General features: G+C 46.7%; 2 protein-coding genes and 1 long non-coding RNA gene across 4 annotated transcripts in view; all 3 read right to left on the bottom strand.

Annotated features, from left to right (window-relative positions):
• Positions 1-27,298, bottom strand: part of LOC144583411 (uncharacterized) — a 409,702-nt gene that overhangs the window by 277,727 nt on the left and 104,677 nt on the right. The gene's annotated exons all lie outside the window — the stretch shown is intronic.
• ZNF629 (zinc finger protein 629) lies at positions 1,038-17,322 on the bottom strand. 2 transcript variants are annotated; one of them, XM_072976914.2, is made up of 4 exons: positions 16,785-17,322; positions 12,066-12,165; positions 10,549-10,668; positions 1,038-9,780 (listed from the first exon to the last, which is right to left on the bottom strand). In XM_072976914.2, the coding sequence occupies exons 2-4, from the start codon at positions 12,097-12,099 to the stop codon at positions 6,536-6,538; spliced, it is 3,399 nt and encodes a 1,132-aa protein (XP_072833015.2). In that variant the 5' UTR covers positions 12,100-12,165; positions 16,785-17,322; the 3' UTR covers positions 1,038-6,535. The 2 variants fall into 2 exon arrangements, with proteins under 2 accessions (XP_072833015.2, XP_072833016.2); XM_072976915.2 differs by lacking the exon at positions 10,549-10,668 and having other exon boundaries at positions 16,785-17,321.
• Positions 19,369-26,667, bottom strand: LOC110086411 (E3 ubiquitin-protein ligase TRIM69). Its single transcript, XM_072976919.2, has 6 exons — positions 25,922-26,667; positions 24,512-24,607; positions 24,180-24,413; positions 23,116-23,138; positions 22,867-22,991; positions 19,369-21,030 (listed from the first exon to the last, which is right to left on the bottom strand). The coding sequence occupies exons 1-6, from the start codon at positions 26,252-26,254 to the stop codon at positions 20,480-20,482; spliced, it is 1,362 nt and encodes a 453-aa protein (XP_072833020.2). The 5' UTR covers positions 26,255-26,667; the 3' UTR covers positions 19,369-20,479.

Here is a 27,298-nt window from a genome sequence, read left to right as displayed (position 1 = left end):
TCTTCTAGAGCAGTGGTGTCGAACTGTGGCCCTCCAGATGTTCTTGGACTTCAACTCTCAGAAGCCTTCACCACCACCTCTGCTGGCCAGGATTTCTGGGAGTTGAAGGCCAAGAACATCTGGAGGGCCACAGTTCGACACCACTGTTCTAGAGGGTTTAGTACTGCCCACGTCTGTACATACTCAGGTCTCCTTCTCAAGCATATCAAGTATGAAGCCAGCAGAGGGATATGGTTGAGATGATGTGTGGCAGTAGCAACTCATATGACCATCAGTGTTTTCCTCTTCCCTCCTCCTCACCTCTTTCTTTTGTGTTGCAACTTTTTAAAGATTATGAATTGGAAGGTATGGGCTGGCTTTGTCTTGCCGGTACTGACATGTCAGCTGTTCTAAGAGCCTTTCCAGCTGACCAGCAGGTGTAATGGTTTTAAATGAATAAACCAAGCTCTTGACATCAACCTATAAGGGTATTTTCGGTAACATTCCTTCACGTACAGAAATAAAAGCTTCCTCCAAATCGCTCTCTCACACTCTGCAGCTTTTATAATTCCTTGTACTAAAAATAATAAACCTGGGTTTCTTTTCAATGAGCTATTTATTTACTTAATTTCAAATATTTTTACCCACCTTTCTCCCTAAAAGAACCCATATGCTACCTCATGAATAAAGGCAGTCACTTTTGTTTTATAACTGTTTCGTCAACAAAAGTTTTCTCAGCTTCCAGGTTTGAAATTAGTTTAGCTTGTAGATGAGGCCTTGATGGACTCCTTCACGAGCAAGGGTGGATTTGATTTAAGTCATGATGTATTTATTTTTAATTGGTTTTTTTATTTAAATGATTTTTTTAAAAAATTTAAACCATGCTTTAAATTGCGATTTAAATCAATTTGAGTGTTGTTTAAAATCATTGATTTTTATCAGCCCTGTTCATAAGGAGGTTTTAAATTCATCATAAAGATAACAATGAAGAATACCATTAAAAACAGTAGCAGCGGCAGTGTTGACGATAGCCGTAAAGGAAACATCTCACAAAAGTATTTGCATAAAACGTTTTTTTGCTCAAGTTTGATACATTCCTAGAATTTGGGGGGGGGGGGGGGCGGGGAATTCAGTGGCAAACCACACCACCAAATCCATTTCAAGCAGAAACGGTTAACGGGCACGAAAGAGGTAATTATTTATCTACCACAATGATCCTCACCCTTTCCAAAGCAAAAGTCACAGGCATAAATATACAGAGAGCTCCCTTCACCGTCATGAATTCAGTGCTCCAAGGCAGTGGTCCCCAACCTTGGGCCTCCAGATGTTCTTGAACTACAACTCCCAGAAACCTTCACCACCACCTCTTCTGGCCAGTATTTCTGGGAGTGGAAGTCCAAGAACATCTGGAGGCCCAAGGTTGGGGACCACCACTCCAAGGGAAATGTTTGTGTGTTCTTCTGGCCGAGGGACCGGAGCGTGGGGGGAAAACCAGACATTAGCCCTGAGTTACAAAGCAGGAGTACTAAAGGTGACAGTGCCCTTAACGGTGATCCAAGAAAAAATCCCACCCACCCATCCCGGCGGGGTTTACTTCTCAGCAAAGACGCATAGGACTGCGTTTTCAGAAATGAAGGGGAGAAACCCAGCGGATAGCATTTGGGAAAAAATCCATGTGATGGAAAGAAAAAGGAGGAAGAAAAGAAAGAGACAAGGAAAGACCAGAGAAGCAGAAAAGGACAGAGAAGGAAAAAGAACAAAGTGTTGATTTAATGAATAACTTGTTCATTTCGGGCTCAAAGGATTTGGACTCTTCCGTCGTTTCTCATCCAAACAAAAAAACAATGATTTTCAGATCATACGGAGGACATGGTTATCTCAAAGTCCAAGAAGATCCAAGGATGCTTGGCTTGCAGCCACTGCCCCCCATGCCGTAAAGCAGCTGTTGGGTTTGGTAGCACCCCTTACATCAGCCCTCAAACAGCCCCTCCACAGGATAGTGCCGGTTCAGTTTCCACATTGCTGGAGCATCAGGTGACCTTCGCCCCAGGACGGACACAAGGCTGATGCAACCAGAGAGACTGGTAGCCAGAGTAGGATTCACTCAGTGTCCCTTTCGGTGGTTATAAATTTGACTCCGGCTACAGGACAAGATAGTGCAGGAGTGACCGCTTCCAGAGGTCCAGAGGTCATGTACACATAGACATATCTCCGGGTCTTAAGAGCTCCACACCCTCACTCTGCCAATCCATAGAACATCCTCCTTTTTTAAAAGCCTTTTTTCAATTGAAAATGCCCTTCTAATGGACCCCCCAAAAAATCCCCAAAATTGAGGAGGGGGGAATCCAAGGCAAGGGGTGAGTGGGAGAATGATGATGATGTGTGAGTCAAGTCAATTCTGAGTCGGGGTTACCGTATTTTTCCGTGTATAAGATGTCCCCATGTATAAGATACCCCCCATACTCACTTTTCTAATCCAAAATTAAGAAATCTAAGTGACGCTTAGCAAGTGTAGGTGGAAAGGGATCAAAGCACTGCAGGATCACTTTGATCCCTGCTTTCCCCTCCAGTTGTTTTTGTTTTCTCCTCACCTTACTTCCGTGTATAAGACGACCCTCAATTTATAGTCTAAAGGTTTTAGACAAAATTATAGTCTTATACATGGAAAAATATGGTACCCTTTTCAGGGTTTTCCAGGTAGAAAGCACTCAGAAGTGGTCTGCCATCCTCTTTTTCTAGAAGTGTTTTGAGATGGTGCAGCTGGCCCAAGGCCACCCAGGCTGGCTTTTCTCCCAGAGGGCACAGCGGGGAATCGAACTCCCAACCTTCACCACTGATCCAGCCAGCTTCACAAGGACAACAAAAGATCCAGCCAGCTTCACAAGGACAACAAAATAACATGCTGTGCTCTCTAGAGGGGACACAGCAGGACTTTTGGACACAAAAAGGCATGTGGGGAACCCCAGGGGTACTCAGGGCCGGCCTTTAAGCCCTGGGATGGCCCACATTTTTGTCCACCCCGAATGATTTGGGAGAGCATCTGTCTTTTGATGAGAGAGGAATGGGATGTGTGTGCATGCGTGCTGGTTCCTCAAAGCAAACAGGCAATGTCCATGGAGGTTTCACTGGTTGTCCAGGTGAATACCCATAATCCTTGCTGGTCTCTGCCACCCTCCTTTACACTCTTATTGTGGAAATGGGTTGCCCATGGCCTTATACAGGGGACAGGCTCGGCCTGAAATTTTCAGGTGAGCCAATCCCCCAGTTTGACTTATGAGCCACCACTGAACATGATTATCACATGACAGAGATTCTGGGGAGGCACTGATCTGTTATCCCTTTCCAGAAGTCAAGGAACAACCCAGCTTAAACCAGGGAGGGAAATGCCAGAGTTGGGAAGGAGTTTGAAATCAACGATATACCAGCAATGATATCAGTTTAAAATAACAGCATGGGTAAAGAAGGATTCTCTGAAGCTTATCTTAAGGCATAGAAAATCTATTTTATGTGAGGAGTCAAGAACTTGTTCTCATGTCTACCATGTGTTGGGGAGTTCCACTGTCAAAACAGATAGTTTTGATATCTGTGAGGATTATTACCTCTCCTCTTTACTACATCTTCTACCTGCAAAGTGCTTGACAAGGCCTAGGTTGGATTGGTGAGGTAGATGTTTAGCTGCTTAACCTAAAAATTTTACCAGAGTGGGGAATATTTTTTAAAAATCCAACAGAGACCAAAACAAATCATGGTGAGAAGATGCACTACGTGTGTGATCTAGACAACCCTCCCGATTTCCAAATGTGTCAAGAAGATCCTATTTATTCTCTCTCTCTCTCTCTCTCTCTCTCTCTGTGTATCTGTAACTACCTCTCTTTCACACACACTATCTCTAATAATCAGTGAGTTTCACCTTCTCTAAAGGTAGAGAAGACGGGCCAGAAGCTGGGAAAACATCAGAATCCAGGGGCTGCTGTATTACACTACTGTGCCATGGTCCATCCATTCCTGCATCTCATTTCCCACCTTTCCCAGAGAAAGCCACAAGACCCATAGTGACATCCATCCATCTTTTGAACTCCTTTTCCACTACAGATGCAAAACAGCAACTATGATAATGCAAGGCCTTCTGGCCTGTGCAGCTGCCAGCTTTCTTTAAATGCCATAGCTGTTGATTAGAAAGCCAACGCAACCCAGTATGTGAAGTGTTGAACTGAGCCGTTGCCAAATGGAGGCCAGATCTGGGGGGTCTAGTCATCACTTGATTTTAACCAAAGCAACTCTACCCCCCTGCCCAAACTCCATTTCTATAAAACAGGAACAGCTGCCTACTCCAGAGACTTCATGATAAAAATCAATGTGCCTGGTTTATACTGTACATACTTTTATACATTCTTATCATTGGTCTCTTTTCCTTGCAACGGTGAGTTCCACAGATTAAGGGCAGAGAATGAAAGGACGACACCTCCAGCATTTTTCCTGTTTGCAAAAAGTCAACTTCTTGATTTCTTTGCACAACAAACTTGTCTCGGGACATCTTTAAAGCTAAACAACAATGTTTATCTAAAAATCTGGAAACCAGGGTGGATTTGATGTGAATCGAACTGATTTAAATCGTAATTTATGTTCACAAAATAGGAAATTTGACCATTAAAAATTTTAAAACTTGATTTAAAATGTATGTTTCAGTTTTTAAAAATTGATTTTAAATTAAATTTTTTACAACTTGATCTTTTAAATTTTAAATCGTGATTTAAATCAATTTGATTTTTAAATAATCACTGATTTTTATCCACTCTGACGGAAACAGCCTATATTGGGTCCAAAGAGGTCTAGCCATGGAACACATAATTCATGAGATCCCTCTTAACTTCACTTTATAGACGTTTTTTGTGCACTTCCTAGGTTGGAGTGGAAATCAAAGAAGTAGAAGATATATCAGTGGAATATTCAAACTTGCTGATTCCATCTACTCCAGGTGCTGTTATCAACAAAATCATGACACAGGAAGCAAGTACAAGGCTATACTCCTAAACAGCACCCTCAAAAATCTTACTAGTGTGGTCAAAACAGGACGTGGTCCACACATCACATAATAAACAGTGCCTAGGATATCAGTCATCACATGATAGGAAGTGCCAAAAGAAGCCATTTTGGGCAGGAGTTAATTTCCAGCAATTAAAACTACCCCCATTCCACATTTTCCACTAAACCTGCTAAATACCAGTGGAGCATTATATAGGGATATGCCACTTAAAATTTTTGGACTCCCAACTTGCAAAATTCTCTATTCTGGGAGTTCTACCTGGCAAACTGACACCTGCGGACACCTAAATTTCACTCACCTGCCAAGCTCGCAAGCTTCATGGCCTAGCTCCAGCCAAGCTTCCTGTTAAAAAAGGAAAATTCCCAACCAGCACCAGGGCGGCTTCCTGTTACAACAGGAAGCTAGTGTAAACAAATCCAAATGGCACATCCACTCCACAAGGTGCAAAGCTATACCTCCAGTAGCTCCACACCATCTCCAGCTTGCCTTTGCATAAGACACAAATCACCCCCTTGTAATAAATAAGACTTCGGATGGCACAAGGAGGGACCAAATACATCTCTGCACAAACTCGGAACCTGTCCGATTACCTGCATGACAGAGGGTTGTTTGAACAGAAACAACCAAGAAGATGCCACTCCTCACCTGCACATGACAAGGTAACATTTAGGTAGCTTTCCATGCAAACAGCAACATGTCCAATGACTTCAGTGCAAGGGGAGGGAGCTAAATTCTGGCAGACTGTCCGGCCTTTCTTGCTTATCCTCTGCACTTTCACCCAACACTCCCTTCCAACCTAGCACAAATCAGATTCTGTAAAAAAAAAAAAAATCATTCCATAGATTTGAATTTAAATTATCCTTCAAAAGGTCTTCGAGATCAGAGTTGGGGAAGAGAGGAAATGCAGGAAGAAATGGGCAAAAGGAAAAGAAAGACTCAGACAGGTAGACTTGCACTGTGTTCTGTTGCTAAAGAAAGGAAGGGTTTCTCGGCCTCATTTTTTGTTTTGATTTGCTACAATACACCCTGTTTCAATTCTGTCCTCCTCCAGATACCCCATCCGTAGAATTATGATGTCTATAACATTGCCTCTCCTTCCAGGGCACATTTCTGGCCCCTGGCAGAATTAAAAGCCCAAGGTAAGTCTATCTGCCCCCCCTCCAATTACCATATTTTTCCGTGTATAAGACACCCCATGTATAAGATACCCTCCCCACTTTTCTAATCCAAAATGAAGAAATCTAAGTGGGGCTTAGCAAGTGGAGGGGGAAAGGGATCAAAGCGCTGCAGGATCGCTTTGATCCCTGCTTTCCCCTCCACTTGTTTTTGTTCTCTCCTCACCTTACTTCCATGTATAAGACGACTCTCAATTTTTAGTCTAAAGATTTTAGACAAAATATAGTCTTATACACTGAAAAATATGGTAATATGCCCTGAGCACTGGGGTAGGAGAGTGACAGGAGGTACACGCTCCACCTCGCAGCAATTTACAGGACCCATAATTCCCATACATCACGGTTCCTCTGCTGTGTGGTTCCGGAGGTGCTGCAACAATATTGAGTTCTTCCTAGAGTTCTTCCCAGGCTCCGAATGTACAAGGAATCTCCCTTTGTCCCGCTGAACACGACGCTGGGATAACACGCTGCCAGCCCCCGGCTTTTTCCCCAGATCGAGACGAAAGTAGGGACTCGAGGCCTCCCCCGAGTCTGGCTTCCCACCCGCCCCACAGTCCTTTGGCCGCTGTGAGGCACCTCTTTCGGGAACGTGAGCCCCCCTCTGCAGAAGAATGGCCGAGATCTCTGTGAAGCTCTCCCCAAACTCCAGAGGGCCGGCAAGATCCTTCTCCCCGACGTCCCAGGTTTCGTCAGGCGGAGGCGGCCGTGTGCCCTGGGCTTTCTCCGCCGCGTGCTCCGCCTGGTGCCACATCAGAGCCAGCCTTTCTAGGAAGCCCCTCCCGCACTCCAGGCACGTCAGCGGCCGTTCCTTGGCATGGCCAGTCTTCTGGTGGCGGGACAGGCCGCCGGCGTCCGCAAAGCTCTGCTCACAGTCGTGGCACTTGTAGGGCTTGGTGCTCGGACGCCGCATCAGAGCGGCCATTTCGGTGGAAACCGGAGCAGGCCTCTCCGTGGCAGAGGCCCTTTTCTGAGGCAGAGAAACGGCGGAGGTTTCTTTCAAAGCAGAGCCCTCCGAGCGAGACTCCTCTTCCCGGTGGGTGGGTTGCTTCGAGGTGTGCGCTGAGCTGTCCTGAAGAAGCCCACCCAGGGATCCCGTCTCTTCTGAAGGCATCTTCTGAGGTCTTCTGTCAAAAGCCTCCTCCTTTGGAGGGCTTCCCTGCGGGGCAGAAAAACCCAAGACCCTCCTAGATAGCGGATCCTTCAACGGGATGCTGTGATGGAAGCTAGAGGCTAAACGGGCATCCGAAGGCTCGTCTCCAGGGAAAGTATCCTGGGATGCAGGAAGACGTGTGCTAGATCCCTCCGTGCAATTCTTCAGATGCGTGCTAGGACCCGGGTCAGGATTTGCAGCTCCTCCAGCTTCAAGGCCTCTGTGGGTTTTGTCCCCAAGGTGGCTGTTCTGGTGGAGCAAAAGGGCGCGGGTGTCGGCAAAGGATTGCCCGCACTCGGCACACGGGTGCAGCTTCTCCCGGCTGTGTTCCCTCCGGTGCTGAGCAAAGGCCGACAGGTCTGGAAAGCAATGCTCACACTCGGGGCACCGGTAGGCTTTCTTCTGCCTGTGAGTGATCTGATGGCGGCGAAGGGCCGTACTGTTGGCAAACACCTGCCTGCATTTAGAGCAGGAGGGAGGTCTTCTACCGCCCGGGCGGCACTCTTCCAGCCCCACGCTCTCCTTGCAGCTCTCCCCACGTTTGAGGCAGATTGGACTCTGTGCCATTTCCTCGGAGACAGTCCCCTGGCCAAAGTTCCCCCTGGAATCAAGACAGGGAAGATCCCTGGGAGAATCCTGGTCAAACCTAAGCTTCGAGCTTCCTTTGCTCCTCCGGCTCTCCTCACGCAGGGCGAGTGCCTTGCTGTGGCCGAATGCTGCGTGGACACGCTTCTCGTGCGCTGCCAGGGCCCAGCTATCCTTACAGCTCTGCCCGCAGAGGCCACAGATCCACGGCGCATGGCTCTCCATATGGTGCGTCAAGGCATCAGCGTCCCCAAAGCTCCTTCCACACTGAGTACAGATGTAAGACGTGTGGCTCTCTTCGTGGAGCGCTAACGCCGCACCATCTCGGAAGCTCTCCCCGCAAACGTCGCACAGACAACCAGGATGGAACGTCTGCTGATGCTGCTCCAATTCCGTGGCCTCTTTGCAGTCCATCCCACAAAAAGCACACGTGGCACCGCTCTCCTCACCGGGGGCTGACGTATGACCATCCACGGGACTGTCGGCACCTACGTCGGAGGCGTCTCCCTCCGGCTCTCCGGCGGCCCCTTGGCCACTGCACTTCCCGTCTTCCTCCTGCTGGTGGCGCTGCAGCTCCCCCTCCTGAGCGAAGCGCCGCCCACAGCCATGGCAGATGTGTGGGCGCTCCTCCATATGGATGCGCTGGTGGGTGATGAGGTTGGAACTTTGGGAGAAGCGCCGGCCGCACTCCTCACAATGGTAAGGCCGCTCGCCTGTGTGGGTCCGGCGGTGCTGGGTGAGGTGGGAGCTGCGGACAAAGGCCTTCCCGCAGTCGAGGCAGGCGTAGGGCTTCTCGCCCGTGTGAATGCGCTGGTGGCGGATGAGGGTGGAGCTCATTCCAAAGCACTTGCCGCAGTCAGCGCAGCGGTAAGGCTTCTCCCCTCGGTGGATGCGGGAGTGGAGGGTGAGGTTGGAGGCCAAGGAGAAGCTCTGGCCACACTCCGCACAGGCGTAGGGTCGGCTCTCGCTGTGGCACCGGCGGTGGCGCTCCAGCGCCGAGCTGAGCCCAAAGGTCTTGCCACAGTCGCCGCAGCGGTACGGCTCCACCCCCATGTGCAGCCGCTGGTGCTTGACCAGGGTGGCGCCGTGGCCGAAGCGCTTGCCGCATTCTTGGCACTGGTACGGCTTCTCCCCCGAGTGCGTGCGCTGGTGCTGAATGAGCTCCGAGCTTTGGATGAAGGTCTTGCCGCAGTCGTTGCACCGGAAGGGCTTCTCCCCCGCGTGGATCTTCCGGTGCTTGACCAGGTTGGCGCTCTGGGTGAAGCCCTTGCCGCACTCCTCGCACTTGAACGGCCGCTCCCCTGTGTGCGTGATCTGGTGCTGGATGAGGTCAGAGGAGCGGTAGAAGCTTTTGGGGCACTCGGGGCAACGGTAGGGCTTCTCGCCGGTGTGGCTGCGCTGGTGTTTGATGAGGTTGGTGCTCTGGGAGAAGGCCTTGCCGCAGTCCCGGCAGACGTAGGGCTTCTCGCCCGTGTGGGTGCGCTGGTGCTGAGCCAGGTTGGAGCTCCAGGAGAAGGCTTTGCCGCAGTCGCCGCAGACGTACGGCTTCTCGCCCGTGTGCGTCCGCCGGTGCTGGACGAGGTGGGAGCTCTGGGTGAAAGACTTGCCGCAGTCGGAGCACATGTTGGGGCGCTCGCCCGTATGGATCCGCCGGTGGCGCACCAGCTTTGACCACTGGCTGAAGGCCTTCCCGCATTCGCCGCAGGGGTAAGGGCGTTCTCCCTTCCCACGGGGCGGAGGCGCATGAGCTGCAGTCAACATCTCCTCCTCCTCCATGCGACTTTGGGGCTCTGTATAAAAGGCACCCATCTGCATCGCTCCCGCCTCTTTCAGGGGATCTCCGTCATCTGCCGGAAGAAAGAGAGAGAACACTCAGGAATCTCAAAGAAACTTCAAAGCACCTGCAACTTAATTTTGCAGAGCTGAAGTCCGCAAATGCTATGTTACCCTGGCAAAAGCAAAAATAAGGCTTCCCCTGTCTTTACATTAGGCGCGGCAAGTGTTCCACTGAATATATGAAGTTACAGCCATGATCTACTTCATCCACTACTATTCACATGACCTGTAGGCCACCAATATTATTAGGTATTTAGGGATAACGCCCAGCTAGGCTTTGGCACTTCATCTCCGATACCAAAGAGGCCGTTTGTGCCATGAGTCTTGGAAACCGTGTCACACAGGCAGACATTTCTAAGTTAGCCAGCTTACTTCCAAAGGCAAACTCTGTCCCCACCAGACCTTAAAAAGCCCCTTCCTCAGAGTTTTTCCTTTCATTCCAAGTCAAGGTGAAGAACCCTACCAGGCTCAGACATCTCCCTGGCATAATCTAACCTTCTGCCCATCTGCCCATTCTCCTCACTGGCTGCTTGCGAGCTTTGCTGTTGGGTTCCTTCCTGCTCTGAACCACGTGGCAGGAAGCCACGCATCTGCTGCTTTATGGGGGAAGGAAGACTGTCAAAATGGAAGGAGGGTGTCAAATCTTGGTGTCAAACAATCTGGACATACAAGGCAGTGGGCGAAAGACTTAATCTTTAGGCAGATGTGTTGAGATTGTCATTGGGAGGAAAAGGTCCCCTTTGTTTCAAGATTAATTTTCTTGCTTCCATCTTTCCGACCTGTGCAAATTACACACGGGGTCTCTTCTTGCTCCAGAGCTTCAGGACCATCAGGATCACACCTCTTTTCACTTGCTCCTTGCATCTCGGAGGCTGTGCCAAGAGCATGTTCTCGGTGGCCTGCAAACACAGATTTAAGAGCAAAAAGCTAAAGCAGCCCTTAAGAAGACCCCTTAAGTGATCTATCAAGGTTAACAGACAAGAACTGCATGAGCAGCCTTCAGATTAGGCTTGGAGGACAGCCAGACACTGGGCAGGCAACCTGTAATGGCAAACAAGCTTCCATTAAAAGACAGCTTCCCCACTCCTACCAATTTAAAGGCATGGCTGATTCCAGACATGTACCAAGTCTGTCTCCTATTAGACACATCAGGAGTTCCCCTGTAAAGTTTTCTTAAACCAGAACCTCCTGTATGGAAAAAGGTTTCACCTAAAGGCAGAACATCTGATCAATCCATCAGCTCTTCCTCTGTCTCCTTATTCAGCAGGCTCTAACTCCAGCAAGAAGCCTTGTTTCCAGAATCAACCTTCTTTTTTAAGCACGTTGACCTACCCAGTATTCCCGGTATGGAGAGCCTGCAGGTGTTGGCAGACTACAACTCCCATCATCCTTGCACACTGACCATACTGGAGCCGAGAAGAACCGCCGTTCCAAAGATCTGGAAGGCGGTGTGTTAAGGAAAGGCGACCACATTGCTGTCGGTCTACTGCGCACTCTCTGGGCTCATGCTTACCCCACAGCCAGCTTTCCCTTACCAAGTTTCGTTGAAAGCCACCTATTTGCCACTTCTGGCCAGCCAGTCAGCCTATTTGAACATCTACGCCCATAGAAGGGTTAAGAATTTGTTGTCAGGATATGAATTCTTAAAGACCACCAGAGCTGGCTATTACCCTGACACCCTGAACACAACAAATCTCAGCTGATTTCAGCAGCTAAGCAGGATCAGGCCTGATTAGCATCTGGATGGGAGGCTACCAAGGAACACCAGCCATCCCTAGGTGGAGCTAGGAACCAATCCTGCCTAAACTGATGTAAGTCAGACAGTACAGGGTTAGAGAGACTAAGGGTGTTTCTGCCCAAGGGACCACCTTCTCCATTAGAGATCCATCCAGTCCTTGAAATCATCTGAAGATCATGTCATAGAGTCCTCAGGTCCACCCCATGATAGCTTGGTGCATTTAGCATAGTGGTACCCATTATGTGCAATACTCTTTCCTTGGGCATTACAGATGCTTTGACAATTCTTATCTTTAGGAGCCTGTTGGAAACATAATAATAAATAACTGCATGCCATCAAGTCAATTCTGACTTACAGCATGGTCTCCTAGATACAGAATACTCAGAGGTGGTTAACCATTCTCCTCTTCTGGGGGGGGGGTGCTCTGGGACTGTGCAGCTTGCCCAAGGCTACACAGGCTGGCTCATCTCCTACAAGACATAATGGGGGACTGAACTGCTGAACCTGGGCTCTGCATCCTGGTACCCAAAACGCAGATGACAGCATCCAATGACATACCCAAAGAGACATCCGCTTCAGAGTTCTCCTGCATGGCTTTTCAGGTCAAGCCCTTTGAAACTCCAGTCTACAAAGCCTCCGTTGGGAGGGTCAATGGCATCTGAAACAAAGCAAAAAATCATTTTTTCCTGGTTCCAAATGGATGTGGAATACTAGTTTATCAACCGGAATGTGCTTGCTAAGCTCCTTAAAAGGACGGCTCCTCTGAGTACAGGTGAAATAATTAGGATCCAAACACCCATATTCCCCTTGTGTTGGCTGATGAGATGGATAAAAGGTAAGGCAGGTAAAAGTAAAGGTTCCCCTTGACAATTTTTGTCCAGTCGTGTCCGACTCTAGGGGGCGGCGCTCATCCCGCTCTTCAAGCCATAGAGCCAGCGTTTTTTGTCCGAAGACGATCTTTCCGTGGTCACATGGCCAGTGTGATTTAGACACGGCATTCAAGAGGAAATAGCAGGGGATGCCCAGCTGACCATTAGCTGACCACAGAGACTCGGACAAATAAAACGTTGCTCTCACTTCCCGTTCCCATTTGAAAGCTGCCACAGAGGGTTGCATATCTTTATGAAACAAGCCACTTCTGTTGTTGTTTTCCCCTCAAATAGCCACATTCAACTGGAGACAGCGAGGGCTCCCCACAACCTTCTAGCCCCGACCTGGAAATGGTGGCAGAGCCAACTGAGCAATTGCCTGGCAACCACAAAGTGCTTACTTCCTTCCTCCGTATTGGCTCAACCCTTCAAGAAAATAGTCAAGCGTCTTTTGTGCCAGAACAGACATCAGTGGTTCCCAACCTTGAGTCACCCAGGTGTTTTTGGACTACAACTTCCAAGAATCCTGGCAGTGAAGGCTTCTGGGAACGGCAGTCCAAAAAAATACCTGGGATAGTCAATGTTGGGAACCATTAATGCGTATGAATCTTTACAAAGGAGAAGGCAACCCCAGGCTGCTTCAACCTTTTCTTTTTGAAGTTTTATTCTTGAATTCTTTGAAAAGTTGTAGACCAACTGCCACCGTGCTTCCTAGGAAGTGCAGTCTCCCTGCCCTTTAGGCTCTGTGGAAGCCCAGAGAGAACTACAATTCCCAGGAAGCACCACAGTAGCCTCCAAGATAGGCCTTGACCCAGGTGAGCGAAATTTAGGTTTCTATCAGGGTAGATACGTGGGCTAGAAATCCGAGAATTCTTCCTGGGAAATTCCTGGAGGATTCTGGGAAGTGCCGTCCAAATAACATGAATGGCATATCTCTAGAAATCAGCCTGTGGACTCGGGTGACAAAAGAAGGCTAATCCAGTGCCACTAGTTGATATAACTATTACCTCCCCTCCACTCTCACTCATGTTTTCTTAAAAAGGCATCAAGTACACCTCCATCACTAGCTGACCACCAGCCCGACTGGTCTCCTATCTGCCAGCAGAAAATATTTGCTTTTTCCTGGACCTTTAGTACTGCATATTCACCAGATTCTCTCCTGGCAATGCTCGTGTGAAAAAAATAGAGAGAGCCTAGAAGCAGGCACTTTTGCATAATATACTAGCAAGACCTTTGTGTTTGTAAAATGTGAGTAAGTACTAGAAGAGAAACTGTATGTTACCAGGTTGTAGGAGGGTGTCACATGTCAGAGATACCACTGTGCTACTTCTGCAAGATCTCTGCTAGGAAGGCTGGCCTATCCAGGGTTCAGCAATAAAGGCTGGTTTTCACTTTCCCCTGCAACAGTGGGATCAAGCACAAGGCCTAATCCCCTTTCCCAGGAAACAATGCAATTAACAGGAAATTAAAAGGACGCCACTACAAAAGCCTGAAATCTATCTCTACCAAGTCAGTCTCTATATACTGTAATTCCATCTTGAATTTGATCAGATGGGGCTTAATAGGCTACCTTTCCTCCAAAAGGAAACAATATCAGACTCTTTCAAAATACAAAACAGCAAGACAAGGGAACAGTACATTGTGCTGGTGTTCATGGTAAAAAAAAATGGTGGGGAGAGGGGCAGAATTTGCAACCTTGTGCTTCCAGAAAAAAAGAAATTGGCTTTTTTTAAAAATTTACTCACAAACATCAGCTTGGGTAGAGCAAACAATAATACTGTCATAATCCTCTGCCCTGTCAGTGTAACCCAGAATAATCTGCATATCCAAGCAGACGCCTCTTCTTTCCCATGGAACCCACTGCTTTGATTCCAGCCCTCATCAAAGGCTACTGAAAAGCAAAAGGTTATGATACAGCAACAGGCTGGGATCCATGTAAAGGGAAAACCACAGGGAATGAAAGAGTGCTGCTCCATGAGCAAAGGCCATCATCAGGCAAAGACTTTCTTTTTTAGGCAGGCTTTTAAGCAATAAATGGGAGTCTAGCGGAATACTGTACTGTATTTATGAAATTTTGATATTTTTCACAGAATCATAGAATCACTGAGTTGGAACGGGCCTATAAGGCCATCAAGTCCCACCCCCTGCTCAATGCAGGAATACAAATCAAAGGATATCTGCCAGATAGTTGTCTAAATTTCTCTTGAATGCCTCCAGTTTTGGAGCACTCCTCACCTCTCGAGGTAATTGGTTCCATTGTCACACTGCTCTAACAGTTAGGACGTTTTTCCTGATATTCAACCAAAGTCTAGCTTCCTGTTATCTTGAGCCTATTGTTGCGCGTCCTGCACTCTGGGATGATCGACAGCAGATCTTGTCCCTCCTCTGTATGACAGCCTTTCAAGTATTTGAAAAGTGTTATCATATCTCCCCTCAGTCTTTTCTCAAGGCTAAACAGGCCTCCAGTTCTTTCAGTCTTTCCTCACAGAGTTTGGTTTCTAGTCCCCTGATCATCTTTCTTGCCCTCCTTGTTCTAGTTTCTCAGCATCCTTCTTAATGTATTAAACATTTAATGTTTTTTAATTGTTTTTAACCTTGGTTAGTGGGACGTGGTGGCTCTGCAGGTTAAACCGCACAAGCCTCTGTGCTGCAGGGTCAGAAGACCTGCAGTCATAAGATCGAATCCATGCAATGGAAAGAGCCCCCGCTGCTTGTCCCAGCTCCCACCAACCTAGCAGCCCGAAAGCATGCAGAATGCAAAATGCGAGTAGATAAATAGGTACCACCATGGTGGGAAAGCAACGGCGTCCCGTGTCTAGTCGCGCTGGCCACGTGACCATGGAAGATTGTCTTCGGACAAACGCTGGCTCTATGGCTTGGAAACGGGGATGAGCACCGCGTCCTAGAGTCGGACACGACTGGACAAATTGTCAAGGGGAACCTTTACCTTAACCTTGGTTTTAATTGTGTTTTAATATTGTTTTGTACAATTTTTAACCTGTCGCTGTAGTTTTAATTGTTGTGAGCCACCTTGGTTCCCCTATGGGGAGAAAAGTAGCTTATAAATAATATAAAGAAATAAATAAGGTTTGCATCCAAATAACAGATCCTGCTTGTGCCAATTACCAGCTACTGGTAGACTAAATCTTTGCAGCTGGGATCTGTCAGGAGCCACCAGGTAGAGGGAGAGCCAAGTCCAAATACAAAGGGCTTCTCCTTGACTTCTTAGTGCCTGGAAGCAATTTAAGCACTTAATTGATGTTGTGTTTGTAACTGGGTGTGTTGGGGCCCTGTCACAATCTGCGGGGGGGGGGAGGTTACAGAGAGACAGATTAGATAAGATTGCTCAGGAAAGCAGGCATACCTCAAAGGGATGAAAAGCATCAAGGCATAGGAAACTACTCTGAGAGGTTACCAGGCAACCTGGTTTTGGACTACAACTCCTACCAACCTTAGTCAGTATGGCAAACAGTCAAGGATGATGGAAGTTGAAGTCTCAGGAAGTGGGCCTTTTTCGTGCAAACCTTACCTCTAAGCCATGAGATCTCTCTAAGCAATGAAGCAAGAGCAGCAGGAGGTAAACAATCAATAATTACTGAGAGGAGAAGTTTATGTTGTGTCCTAGGAATCCAGAATAAATGCTACTTTCCTTTGATTCCAGGGTTAAAATCAGTAGCACAGGATTAGAGAGCTGACTCTCTCCATTGACAGGTGGTGATGAAAATCCCTCCCTTAGGTCGCATTCATTTGCACATTTACTTGGAGCCCTGAGTGCTCCCTGGAAGGACAGATCCTGAGGCGGAGGCTCCAGTACTTTGGCCGTCTCAAGAGAAGAGAAGATTCCTTGGAAAAAACCTTGATGTTAGGAAAGTGTGATGGCAAGAGGAGAAGGGGATGACAGAGGACGAGATGGATGGACAGTGTCATCGAAGTGACCAGCATGAATTTGACCCAACTCCAGGAGGCAGTGGAACACAGGTGGGCCTGGCGTGCTCTGGTCCATGGGGTCACGAAGAGTCGGACACGATTTAACAACTAAACAACAACAAAGCCTTACTAAACCCAGTGATCCACGCTTCATGGGAAACAGGGACAAGAATTAGGTAGCTAATCCCCTTCTGTGTCTATGGGACAAGGGGGTAACAGCATAACATACCCTGAGTTGGCCGATCTGAAAGAACCACCCCAGCAATCCTGCCATGCTAAGTCACAGCAAACACTTCGATCCACAACCACTTTTTGATGCTTTGCAAGAAATATTAAAACTAGAAATCATTCGCGCGATTGTCCGAATCACCTTCAACCCGCCCTCCTTTTTTCTTTTGTTTTTGCAAATAAAATAAAAAAACTCGCCATGAAATGCACCCATTTCCCAGCTCTGGCAAAAGAGGGGCTCCGCAGGACTCACCTTTCCAGCTGATCCTCGCCCAGGGAGGGGGTCGCTCTGCAGAGATCCGCTCCCAGGGGGGATCCCCTCCCCATCAGGCCAAGGGAGATCCTTTCCCTGGGCTCCCCCTCCGAGCCCACGAAATCTCCTCCTCTCTCGCAGGCGGGCATCCCCTCTGCCAACCCCCCTACCCACCCACTCCCTCGATCACCAGCCACCCCCCAAGGCTCTGGGTGTCTGGGAGGGGGGAGAGGAAGTTCCTTCCCTTTAGACGGTCCCCTTCTTCCGCCGCCAGCTGCTCCTGGAGAGGAGGAGGAGGGCGGTCTCGATGGTGTTTAACCCTTTCGCCTCTAAACCAGGAGGTCGATGATGATGGGGGGGGAGAAGCGAAAAGAAAAGCAGGGCATTGCAGGAGGGGAGCCGGGACTCCTGGGTCCGTTTTGGGAGCCCAGGGCTCCATCCAGCCCAGCTCTAACTTTGGAAGCGTTACTTTTTTTCTCCACAAGTAACGTTTCCAAGCTGCAGGTGGAACGCGGGGCAGAGTAACGTGTTCAGGTTCCTTTTTTTTTAAAGAGGACCCGAGGCAAGCAGGGGGTTTCTCCCCGCCCCGGGCGCTTGCTTTTGTTCTTAAGGGTATGGATGGAAACTCTTTTAACGGGTGCGCCAGAGGCGCCTTTTTTTCCCCGCCCATCCTGTGCCAGAGGAAGGGGCTGCACCTGTTGGGTTTCTGCCTGATGTTGAAGAGAAGTGTGGCTGGGGGGGGGGGTCGAAAGCGTCCATGTATGAGGGCTTGAAAAGGTTTAATCCAGCCCGGTGCTTTGAAATACTTATCAAGGCCTGGGACCTGCCTCCTCACAGTGTGTTTTGCCCCATAGAATAGGGCCGGCCTTTAAAAAAAAATTATTTTATTTTGGCCACCTCAGCCACACTAGACGCTGTTCCAAGTCCTCCATACAGAGCATGTTACCATAGTCTTTCGAGACTGAAGGATATCTTAACAATTTTAGCCAGTTTAGTACAAGACACCCCTCCGAGAACTTTCTTTTGAGAACTGCAAACCCCACAATCCACCAACCATGTTGGCCGGGGATTCTGGGAGTTGTAGTCCTCAACAAGAACTTTTTTGCCTATGACCGCCATGTGAGCTTCTGAGGGTAACTTGGCTTTTTTTCCCCCCTCTGCTGACTGCGGTGCATACTTCTGCTGGCAAGAAGCATGGTGTTTTTTCCTCAGGCTAATAAAATAATTAATTTTTGATTATGCAATCAAACCCACAAACAAGCTCCTCTAGTGTGCTTAATTATATCATTAGTCGGTAGGCTGCATGTTTGGGGACCATCATCAGCTAGGATGGTTCAAGAAACATTTTCTGAGCTGAAAGAAACAAGATCCACCAGAGATTTTGAATTCCACCCTTTGCCGCTTGCCTTCTGCGGGTTCGGCCTCTCTTCCTTGGTCGAAGTACAGTAAAGATGGCATACAAAGGCCTTTATTGCTGCTGCCCTTGAGGCTTTGGAACTGGCTTCCAGATAATGTATAATATGGGCAATGTGGTGTTTTTCCTTTTCTTAAAACAAAAACATTTGGCTGCTGATAAGGGTTGATCTGTGGTTGCTGGCCTTGAGTGTCCTGATTTTTTTTAATCAACCCTTTTACTCTGGTTAGAGCTGTTTAATGAATACTGTACATCCCTTCAGAACAGATGGGCAAATAGGATAAAAAGGTATTAATCAAAGGTGATAATGTCAGATCCAGAGTGTAAATAAAGGTTTAGATACTGTCCAGTAACTGAAGTGTGTATCACTCTTAACAGTTGTATGCTAAACGAACAGGGGCGCCTCTCAACAAATTATTATAAATATTATATATAAATGCAAAGAAGAGTCTGTCTGTCTCCACCATAGTTTCAATACTCTGAAATCCAGAGATTTGAAACATGGTTTGCATATTAATATTACGCTAGGGGGTTTTGGGTCTACAAGTTATTTGGTCTTTTCAAAAAGATTTGTTTTAGATGAAACTAAATTTGTCCATAGCCTGCAATACCATTTTCACATTTCAGATGGCAGACTTTCCCAAGCATCAGAGAGGAAGCTGCAATCACACCTGATATTAAATTGTGTGAATTTTAACATTGTGAGCTGCTTTGGGTCCCTTGTTGGGAGAAATGCGGCATATAAATAAAACTAATAATAATATATTAATTCATCCAGAGGATTTCCAGGCACACCACAGACCTGGTAAGGAAAACAACCTACAGTTCATGTTTGTTACTTTTCTATGGAGATCCCACAAACTCTTCAAAAAGTTAGGAAAAAGGTCCAGCTCTCTGGTAAGAAGCTGGGGAGGGGAGGGGAACAGTGAGCAGTCACCCTGACAAAAATGAAAATATAAAATATGATATTTTGAGCCAGTCTTGCTTGTTCAATTCCTCTTTTAATGTTAGTGCTACTGATATATCAGTCCTCAGTCACAAGTGAGTGACAAACAAAGAAGTAATAAAATGTAGATTTCACAGATGCTAAAAATGTGTTGCATCCAGAGGGTGACCAAAAAAGTACGAAAGCAACTGAATAAAGAACAAGCAATCATACAACTCATAAAATGCAGAAAACTAGAATACTTTAATCAAATAATGAGAAAGGGAAAATGCAAGTTGTTACTGCTGAGCATTTGAGGTAAAGAGGCCAGAATCCTACTGCTTCCATGCAGAGCTTTAAATACAAAAGAGTAAATCACAGGAATTAATTGCCTCTAGTTGAAGAGTCTCCAGTTCTATTCTTCAATGAGTGCTGGTAGCCTGACTTGGCACTTGATAAGAAATGCAAGCAGCAGCTCCTTAACCAGCAGTATTTTGCCGTTGTGATCTATACCCCTACACTTAACTCTTGGTATTCATAAACAATCAAATTCTGGCCAGTAATGAGAACAAGGGCAGGAAGGACATGGAGGCTGAAGAACCTCGGAGCTGGTTTGCAAGCAACAACTTCATAACTATTTACAGTTTTCACATCCCATGTCAGGACACTAAAAATTAAATCCAGGTAGTGATGTCTTCAGCATGATCCTACTCTCAATATAATTGCTTGCCCATGTCTTTGGAATAAGAACTGAATAGGCAAGAAAACTTAGGCTGATGAAGGGATCTTGGCACGTTTTGGGGTCCAAGCCCCGAGTTCAAGTCCTTGGTCCAGAATCCAAGTCTTTGGTATCAAGTCCCAAGTCCCTATTTAAAAAAAGCTTTTTTTTCCTCAGAAAAAGAGAGGAAAGGAGTGGGTGAGTTCCGAGTCATGAGTTGAGTTCCCGAGTCACTGAAGAAAAAAACTTGAGTTGAGTCACTAGTGCGACTTCAGTCCAACTTGACAAGGAGTCCTGCAACTTGAGTCTCCACTTTTGGGCTGGCATTTCAGGATAATCTCCTGTTCTTATTGTTTTAATTTCTATGGGTCTTCCTTGTAGATCCTCGAGGCGACCTTTGCTTTATTTGTTCATGCTGGATGTGACCAGAGTGGAAGGATCAACGGACAAGGGGGTGCCACTGCCCGGGAGATTACAACTGAAGGGTTTAAACTAGAGGAGATCTCCTTAGGTGAGACTCAAGATGATTTCCTGTTTAAGATAAAGTACGATCTATCCAGGGAAATCTTCCAGGAGGAACAAATGCATTAAATCATCTTGTGAATTAGAATAAAGAGGGGGGGGGTCCTCTTTTCCCTCTACAAAAGGGGAGGGTGGCATATTTTTAATGGGGTGGAATTCTCCCCTGAATTGCACAGGCCAGGGCAAAAATAGGGGAACAATCTCCCTGTGAATCTGGGGCTAACGAAGGTGTAGAGATGACCCATGGTGGAGGCATCACAGAAAGACACCAGTCCCCCACTATAGTCTAGATAAACCCCAACTCTGGTGGGAAAGGCGTTGGGGCACAACCTGTGGGGAGGCATATCCTTAGCCACGAGTTCCACCCCTTTCCGCAACCGGATGACCCAGTATCCATTGCCAGGGGAGGCGGCAATTTTCCCCTTGCGGTTGATGGAGACGTAGGCCAGTCCTAAGGTCCAAGAAGGTTTCTTGCCAACTTCCACCTCCCAGTAATGCTTCCCTGAGCAGAAACTTTGGCAACCCAGCACTGCTACGCAGTAGTTGAACCGCAGAGGGGTATCCTCAACATCCCGGCGGATCTGGCCGTCCCGGACAGAGGTGAGGTCATCCGAAAGGACAAGACAAGGATGAGCCGTTTCAGGGTCCAGCGTTATTGGGGGGAAATCTACAGAAAGAGGAGGGGGGAAAGCTAAATTTTAATGATGATGATGTCCTTCGCTGGCTGGTTTTGGTCTCTGATTGCAGAACCAGAGGATGGGAGTTTGATTCTCCACTGTGCCTCCTGTGAAATAGAGACAGCCTGTGTAGCCTTGGGCAAACTGCACAGTCCCAAAGACACCCGAGGAAGAAGGGTGTACAGTCAACCACTTCTGAATATTCTGTACCTGGAAAATCCTGGAAAGGGTCACTATAACTCGACATTGACTTGACGGCACATGATTATTATTATTATTACTATTATTATTATTGTCCTCACATTATACTGCTATGTGCTGCCAAACCACTTCTATTTGATGTTGTTCTGACAGGGCTTTTGTGGTCTGTGGGATGTTCAATAAGTTATTTACTGATTACATCCCCCTCAGGGAGTTTGCGTGGCTAAGTGAGGATTTGAACTAGTCCATCATTCTATCCACTATTCCACACTGGCTCCATATCTTAATCACAGTCTTATTGATCCTACCTTCAAGCTGTCTAGAATTACAAGAGCAGTACTACATTTCACAAGACAGCACTGACATCAAGGGCACACTCAAAACTCTTCAATGACATTAAAGCCATTCTCTGTAAGCACTGACTATCTTTACTGAGAGATTAACCACAAAGCCAGCAAACACAAAGAGTAAGAGCACATCTTCGATGGTGTCACTTCAGGTAACAACAAGGAAGGGCCACATTTTAATACTCTCTGCATTTAGAAATCTAGCACATAAAGGGTGAAAAACAGCACCTACCATTTTCCTTTCTCACTGAACAAGGAGTTTTATTTTAAATGTATTCTTCCCTCAGAAAGACTTTACCTGCGATTTTGCTTACTCCACACTTACTACCAGGCCTCTGATGTTCCACGCTTACTCCAAGGAACCCAGAAAATAATACATGGGAGCATTTATCTCATACTCTGAGATACAACAGTAGATTAGTAGATTACTTACTAATCTACTACTTTGAAGTAGATTAGGCTGTTGTTTGAAATATTTGTACTCCACCCCTCCATCTAGGAAAACGCTGAGTCACTTTCCTCAAGTCAGGGAACAATAAAAAGAAAAATCAAGTTTCAAAACTGTACCAGCATTCGGTTCTCTCAAAGTTCAGCCGCCTACCCATGACATCATTGCCCATGACACACCAGTGTTTCTCACCTATCTATGATTTGAACTCAGTTCCTCCTTGCTCTGCTTTTTTGTTAGGCCAATCGTAATCCTGATTACATCCCATGTTCTATGTGCAGAAAGTTGCATGTTCAATCCCTAACATTCCCGAACAGTCTAACAGTGGCTAGAGTTTGAGATCCTGGTGGGTTCCTGTAGAAAAGGCCAACACACTCTTCCAGCAGGATTGACTTCCTTCCAATAGTCAATCTGTGTGCCCCTAACATTTTGAGCCAAAGCCCCAGTCACTCTTTCCTAGTGACAGCCCTGGTAATGCTGAACTAGGTGGAGTGATGGTTTGGTTTCCATAGAAACACAGCTTCCTGTTCCCTTAATCTCAATAACCAGTGATAATCAGATGCTCCAAACAAGAGGTTGGCTAGCTGGTGGATGGACCTTCTTTCCACCCCTACCATAAACAGCCTGAGTCCATGTTCCCACAGAATAGGACCATCTGACCACATCAGCATTTCATTTTCTTAATGGAGTGGGGGCTCACCTCACCATTTCAGGAGGAGACACCACCTTATGCCCGCCAATCAACTAATTCTGAACTTTTTAAGGTGGTACATTCAAGAAAGCCAACATAGTTTCCCCCCTCCTTGTGCTTCCGCCAACGACCAACTCACCTATGTTGAGAGCCGATCTCATCTCTCTCCAAACGACATACTGCAAAGGCCCCTTGAACTGTCCAAGCATCTGACACGAGGGGGGTGCCACGGGAAAAGCTGGGGTGTTTTGTTGCTGCTTTATTCTTTGCCAAATGGGAACACAACCACACACACACATAAAAAGAAGTGGGGGAGAGATGTATTTATAGCTGAAAAAATAGTGGTGCATCTATATTAAAAAGTAAATATGTCTTTTATCACACTCACCTACTCAGGAGTGAATTTATATTCTGCAGATGGGAAGTGGGGAAAAACACAAAATTAGCCAGGTTAACTGAAGACTAGCTGAAGACTAGCAGAATCTATAAAATTCTGAATTCTGGAACCACCTGGCCCCAGCTTTATAACCCTAGGTATACAGAGAGATAGGTACCAGGTACCAGGTTTGATGTCTTGGATAGAGCAATGGACTAGGATTTAGAAAATACTTAGGTTTGGCTCTGCTCGGTCATGGAGACTCACCAGAGTGGGGGCACTGCTAAAATCATAGAATCACAGAATAATTAAGTTGGAAGGGGCCTGTAAGGCCATCACGTCCAACCCCCTGCTCAATGCAAGAATACAGATCAAAGGATATCTGCCAGGTAGTTGTCTAAATTTCTCTTGAATGCCTCCAGTGTTGGAACACTCACCACTTCTCAGGGTAATTGGGTTCCATTGTCGTACTGCTTTAACAGTTAGGACGTTTTTCCTGATATTCAACCGAAATCTGGCTTCCTCTTACTTGAGCCCATTATGACATGTCCTGCACACTGGGTTGATGGAGAACAGATCTTGCCCTTACTCTATGACAGCCTTTCAAGTATTTGAAAAGTGCTATCCTATCTCCCTTCAATCTTCTTTTGTCAAGGCTAAATATGCCCAGTTCTTTCAGCCTTTCCTCATAATACTTGGTTTCTAGTCCCCTGATCCTCCTTGTTGCCCTCCTCTGAACTTGTTTCAATTTGAAAGCCCACTCCTTAAATATCTAATTTATTTTGAAAGCCGTATTAGGGTCACTATAAGTCGGGTGTGACTTGACAGCACGCAGTGCCAGCATGCAATAGCAAATCGCCTGTTTGCAACCCCCTTCTAACCATTCAGTGAGCTGCTGTGACACACCTGTGCTCCAACTTAGAGCAAAGTTGTCAGCCATGAACTATTCAAATGCAGGAAGCAGCTAGTCCAAAGGATTTGGTAAACCCAGACACAGGTGGATTTATCAAGGAGAATTAGGTTTTTGTTGGAGGTAAAGGACAAAATCTTTTCACAAACACCAGCTTTCCCCTTACTTTGAGGAAGCCTGCGGGGTCTTCTAATTCCAGGTGACCTTGGGCATCCAGCAGCAACTCGTGATCCACCTGGCAGGCTTTCCTCAACATCTCCAGCCTCTCCTCTGTCTCCTGGAGCAGGGCTCCCCCTTCTTCTGCCAACCGTGCTTTACACGCCTTCTCCCGGGCATGTAGACACTGATGGAGCTGCCTAAACTGAGCAGAGATGTGGTCATCCAAGCTCAGCAGGACTGCCTGGAAATCAGAAAGGTAGATAAGGATAGTTCTCTCCGTGGTCCGAATGCCCAAACACTGAATCTCAGTTTATTTGTCTCCATCTTGTTGCTGTTTACCTGGTAGTTCTGGAGCTTCTCTTCTTCCTCTGTTTTAAGCGTGAGAAGCTTCGTCAAGTTAGATTCCATCTGAGAAATAGCCAGTGACAACTCTTCCTGTTCAAGAATGCAAGTGGAGGTTCAGGATCAAGACCTAGGCTCACTTAGTCCATTTTAAAATAAGAGGTGTTCCCTTATGTGGTGAAACATGACATCGTAGTTCCTGCTACTCGAAAACTCCCAGAATTTCAACCCTGCAGAGCCCAGCTCCACTACACCGTGGGCCAAATACTATTTTTGTATCTAATGCACAAAACTGCCTGATTCAGGATTCTATTTAAATTCCACCATGCTCCCCCTGTATATGTGGAAATAAACACCTTTTACAAAGACACCAGAAGTCTCTGCTGCTTTCCCTTCCAAAGGAAGCTTAAACTTTGTGATGCAGTCTTCATCATCCCAATGCCTTGCCATCCAGATATACTGGCTGTCTTCCAGACTGACCTGGCAAGGTAGAGGATGATGGGGATTGTAATTTGACACATTGGTAGAAAACCAGACTAGTGAAGGCTGCTCTAGAAAAAAAGACACCAGATGTTTCTCCTCTCAAAGGCAGTGATGCAGTAGAAGGTTTTGAGGTCCAGGAATCCTTGGAACAGTTTATTAACCAACTCCCAGCCTGCAAGTAGCTGTTGGTTAAACCGCAGAAGCCTCTGTGCTACAGGGTCAGAAGACCAGCAGTCATAAGAGCGAATCCACGTGACGGAGTGAGCTCCCGTCGCTTGTCCCAGCTCCTGCCAATCTAGCAGTTCGAAAGCATGTAAAAAATGTGAGTAGATAAATAGGTCTAATCCACCAAACAAACCTGCAGCCCTAGCACTGTGGGGCCATCAAAGACAAGATCTCCCAAAAATTAAGAAACTAATTAATTAACTAATTAATTAACTAATTAATTAGTCTATTAATTAGTCTATTAATTAATTAATTAACTTATTAATTAGTATATTAATTAGTCTATTAATTAATTAATTAATTAGTCTATTAATTAATTAATTAATTAATTAATTAATTAATTAATTAATTACATAGATTTTGATACCACCCATTAGCGCGAAGCATTATCCTGGGCAGTCAACAAATGATAAAATGAAAACAAATCAAACAGGTTGCTATGGAGGGCCTTTATGAAGAGCCATGTCTCCAGTAACCTCTTAAAGGGAGGGAAAGGGGGCCAGGATCAGCTTGACTGGGAGCCAGTTACGAAGGGCTGGTGGCCACAACCAAGAAGGCTGGAATTCTACCTGATGTTTTCCTGGCCTCCTTCGTAGTGGCAACCCGGAGAAGCACAGCCTAAGAGGATCTGCAAAAGCTCTGCCGGAACTAAATCAACCACCGAATTCCCCCATCTCACCCCCAAGAACTCTGTTGCACCTTATAGCACTTCATCGCCTTGTGGACTGGGGTTGCCATGCGATTCCGGCACACGGTAGCTTCTTGGCCATCCTCGGCTCCTCCTAGATCCATCCCCCTGATCCGGCGAATCAAGGTCCCCAGAAGTTTGCACGGGATGTACCTCTTCTCTGGGAAAATCTCCCGGCACTGCGGGCAGATCGGCTTGCTGCTGTGGTCTCCCCAGAGTGCCTCCAGGCAGGCTCGGCAGTAGAGGTGCCCGCAAGGAAGGGAAACTGGCTCCCAGAAGCACTCCAGGCATATCGAGCAGGAGAAATCTGGGGTCAGATCCTCAAACAGCATAAAGGAAGCCATGGGGAAAGCGACTCACTCCTCAGACTCTTGAGGAACAACGGGGTCCCAGCCCGTGGTCCCTTCACTTTGTACGAGAAGCCCACCCAACTGCTGGCGAAGAGAACACCAAATTCCTGTCGTCAAGTTGTCTCTTCTCTCTTTGCAATCACTAGATCCCAGAATCTGAAACAGGACACAAGCTGGCCATATCCAATCTGTCGTTACAGAGCTTGCTCCTGGCCCATTGCCTGGGCTTCTCCGAAATCTAATGCTGGACTTTGCTCCACACGCCCAACTGATTTTGTAATTATCGCTCCCTGGGGTGGGGATGTAGGAACACGGCTCAAGCCACCCACCCTCTCTACATACAAACTTTTCCCCCCTTTGGTTCCCCCCTCCCATATGTTTTTCTTCTTGCTTCAAACTCCGGCGTTTAACCTGCAGGATGACATGCAAAAATGAAAAGCTCCCATCCTTCACACAATTTACCTGTTTGTTTTTTTAAGAGAAAAAGCTAATTTGATCTGAACCCTGCCTTATCATGCTGCTATAAGAGGGAGAGGAACAGGAGTACTGTAGTAAAAACATTGCTAAGCTCATGATTAGATGTTTGGAAATGTGTTTTCTGCCTATAAATTGACAAGGCAGTGGATTCCCTCAATTAAAAGTCATGAAATTCTTGGTTCATCCTGTGTTCAGCAAAGAAAATGTTCCCCTCCTTTTAAAAATGTTTTCTTTTCTTTTGGATTACAGGCGAGAATTTGCCACCACAACTTATGTGATTTCATTTACTCAAGAGTAAAATCCCAATAGGATTCTGGCCACAATCCCCAGAATACCACGCTTAATATGGCCATGGTGGCTAGGAGGTTCTGCTATTTGTCTTCTGAAAAAGGAACTTTTCGACGCTTTGCCCATGACTAAACTTAGCAGCATTTTCTCCAAACTTCCTTCTCTTGTTATTTACTGTATATCCTATTAGCACGGAATAATTACCGCTTTTGGATTAGGATTTGATCGAGTAAGAGAGATGAAGTAGGCTTCTTCTGACCCAACTAACAAGAG

The sequence above is a fragment of the Pogona vitticeps genome, chromosome 6 (genome assembly GCF_051106095.1).
Source record: "Pogona vitticeps strain Pit_001003342236 chromosome 6, PviZW2.1, whole genome shotgun sequence".
Taxonomy (NCBI): domain Eukaryota; kingdom Metazoa; phylum Chordata; class Lepidosauria; order Squamata; family Agamidae; genus Pogona; species Pogona vitticeps.
The sequence above is the reverse complement of the archived record's forward strand: the minus strand, read 5'-3'. Positions and strand labels throughout refer to the sequence as shown.

What these genes read in the sequence shown, in the direction of transcription:
- ZNF629 (XM_072976914.2), bottom strand. Translation starts at nt 12,099, where the DNA reads ATGCAGGAGAACTCTGAAGCGGATGTCTCTTTGG. An exon ending in TGAAGCGGATGTCTCTTTGG is followed by an intron (nt 10,669 to 12,065) that starts GTATGTCATTGG and finishes CTGTGTTTGCAG; the next exon opens with GCCACCGAGAACATGCTCTT. An exon ending in CCCGTGTGTAATTTGCACAG is followed by an intron (nt 9,781 to 10,548) that starts GTCGGAAAGATG and finishes TTCTTCCGGCAG; the next exon opens with ATGACGGAGATCCCCTGAAA.
- LOC110086411 (XM_072976919.2), bottom strand. Translation starts at nt 26,254, where the DNA reads ATGGCTTCCTTTATGCTGTTTGAGGATCTGACCCCAGATTTCTCCTGC. An exon ending in AGGCGATGAAGTGCTATAAG is followed by an intron (nt 24,608 to 25,921) that starts GTGCAACAGAGT and finishes ATTCTTGAACAG; the next exon opens with GAAGAGTTGTCACTGGCTAT. An exon ending in ATAAATTCACTCCTGAGTAG is followed by an intron (nt 22,992 to 23,115) that starts GTGAGTGTGATA and finishes CATTTGGCAAAG; the next exon opens with AATAAAGCAGCAACAAAACA.